The 582-nt window shown below is 74.9% G+C and overlaps 1 protein-coding gene across 1 annotated transcript in view; it reads right to left on the reverse strand.

Moving 5' to 3' along the window:
- KRTCAP3 (keratinocyte associated protein 3) overlaps window positions 1–582 on the reverse strand; it is a 2,372-nt gene that overhangs the window by 1,686 nt on the left and 104 nt on the right. The window contains exon 2 of the mRNA XM_014946358.1: window positions 522–579. Within this exon, the coding sequence (XP_014801844.1) occupies window positions 522–579 (58 nt within the window). The remainder of the gene's footprint in view (window positions 1–521; window positions 580–582) is intronic.

Genomic DNA, 582 nt, shown 5'->3' on the forward strand with positions numbered 1-582 from the left:
ATGCCCATTCTGCAGGGAAAGGGGGTTGCTGTGAACCCCGCAGACATCAGCACCCTCCTGCCCCTTCCAGCACGGCTCAGCCCTACGCTCGGGTGAGGCTTTGCACCTTTCACATCCGTCACAGCTCTCGTGAGCCCGGAGCTACCGTGGCCTCGTCCCACCGGCTTCTGCGCCCGTGGAGCCCCAGCCCAGGCCCAGATCCGCCGAGAGCCGAGCTCCCCACCAGCAGCCCCACCTGATGCGGGCCCACCCTGTGCGACCCGAGGAGGGACGCCTGACCTCGGCTGCAGCGTCACCCACCCGCACCGTGCCCGGGGCCCAGGCTGCCGCCCGCCCGCCCTCCTTGCCGGCGGGGGCTCAGCCGGGGCAGGAGGCGACACCCGCAGCCCCGCGAGCGGCCGAGGCGGAAGGAGCCGCCGGGGACAAGGTCCAGGGGCGCGGCGGTGGCGGCGGGCGGGGGCCGGGCGGCGGCGAGGCCCCCCTCCTCCCGCTCCGCTGCCGCCCCCCGGCCCCGCACTCACCAGCGCTGCCCGGGACAGGTTGTGCGACACCAGGATGGCCACGATGCCCGCGGCGATGCTC

This window comes from Calidris pugnax, unplaced genomic scaffold, assembly GCF_001431845.1.
Source record: "Calidris pugnax isolate Ruff unplaced genomic scaffold, ASM143184v1 scaffold165, whole genome shotgun sequence".
Taxonomy (NCBI): Eukaryota; Metazoa; Chordata; class Aves; order Charadriiformes; family Scolopacidae; genus Calidris; species Calidris pugnax.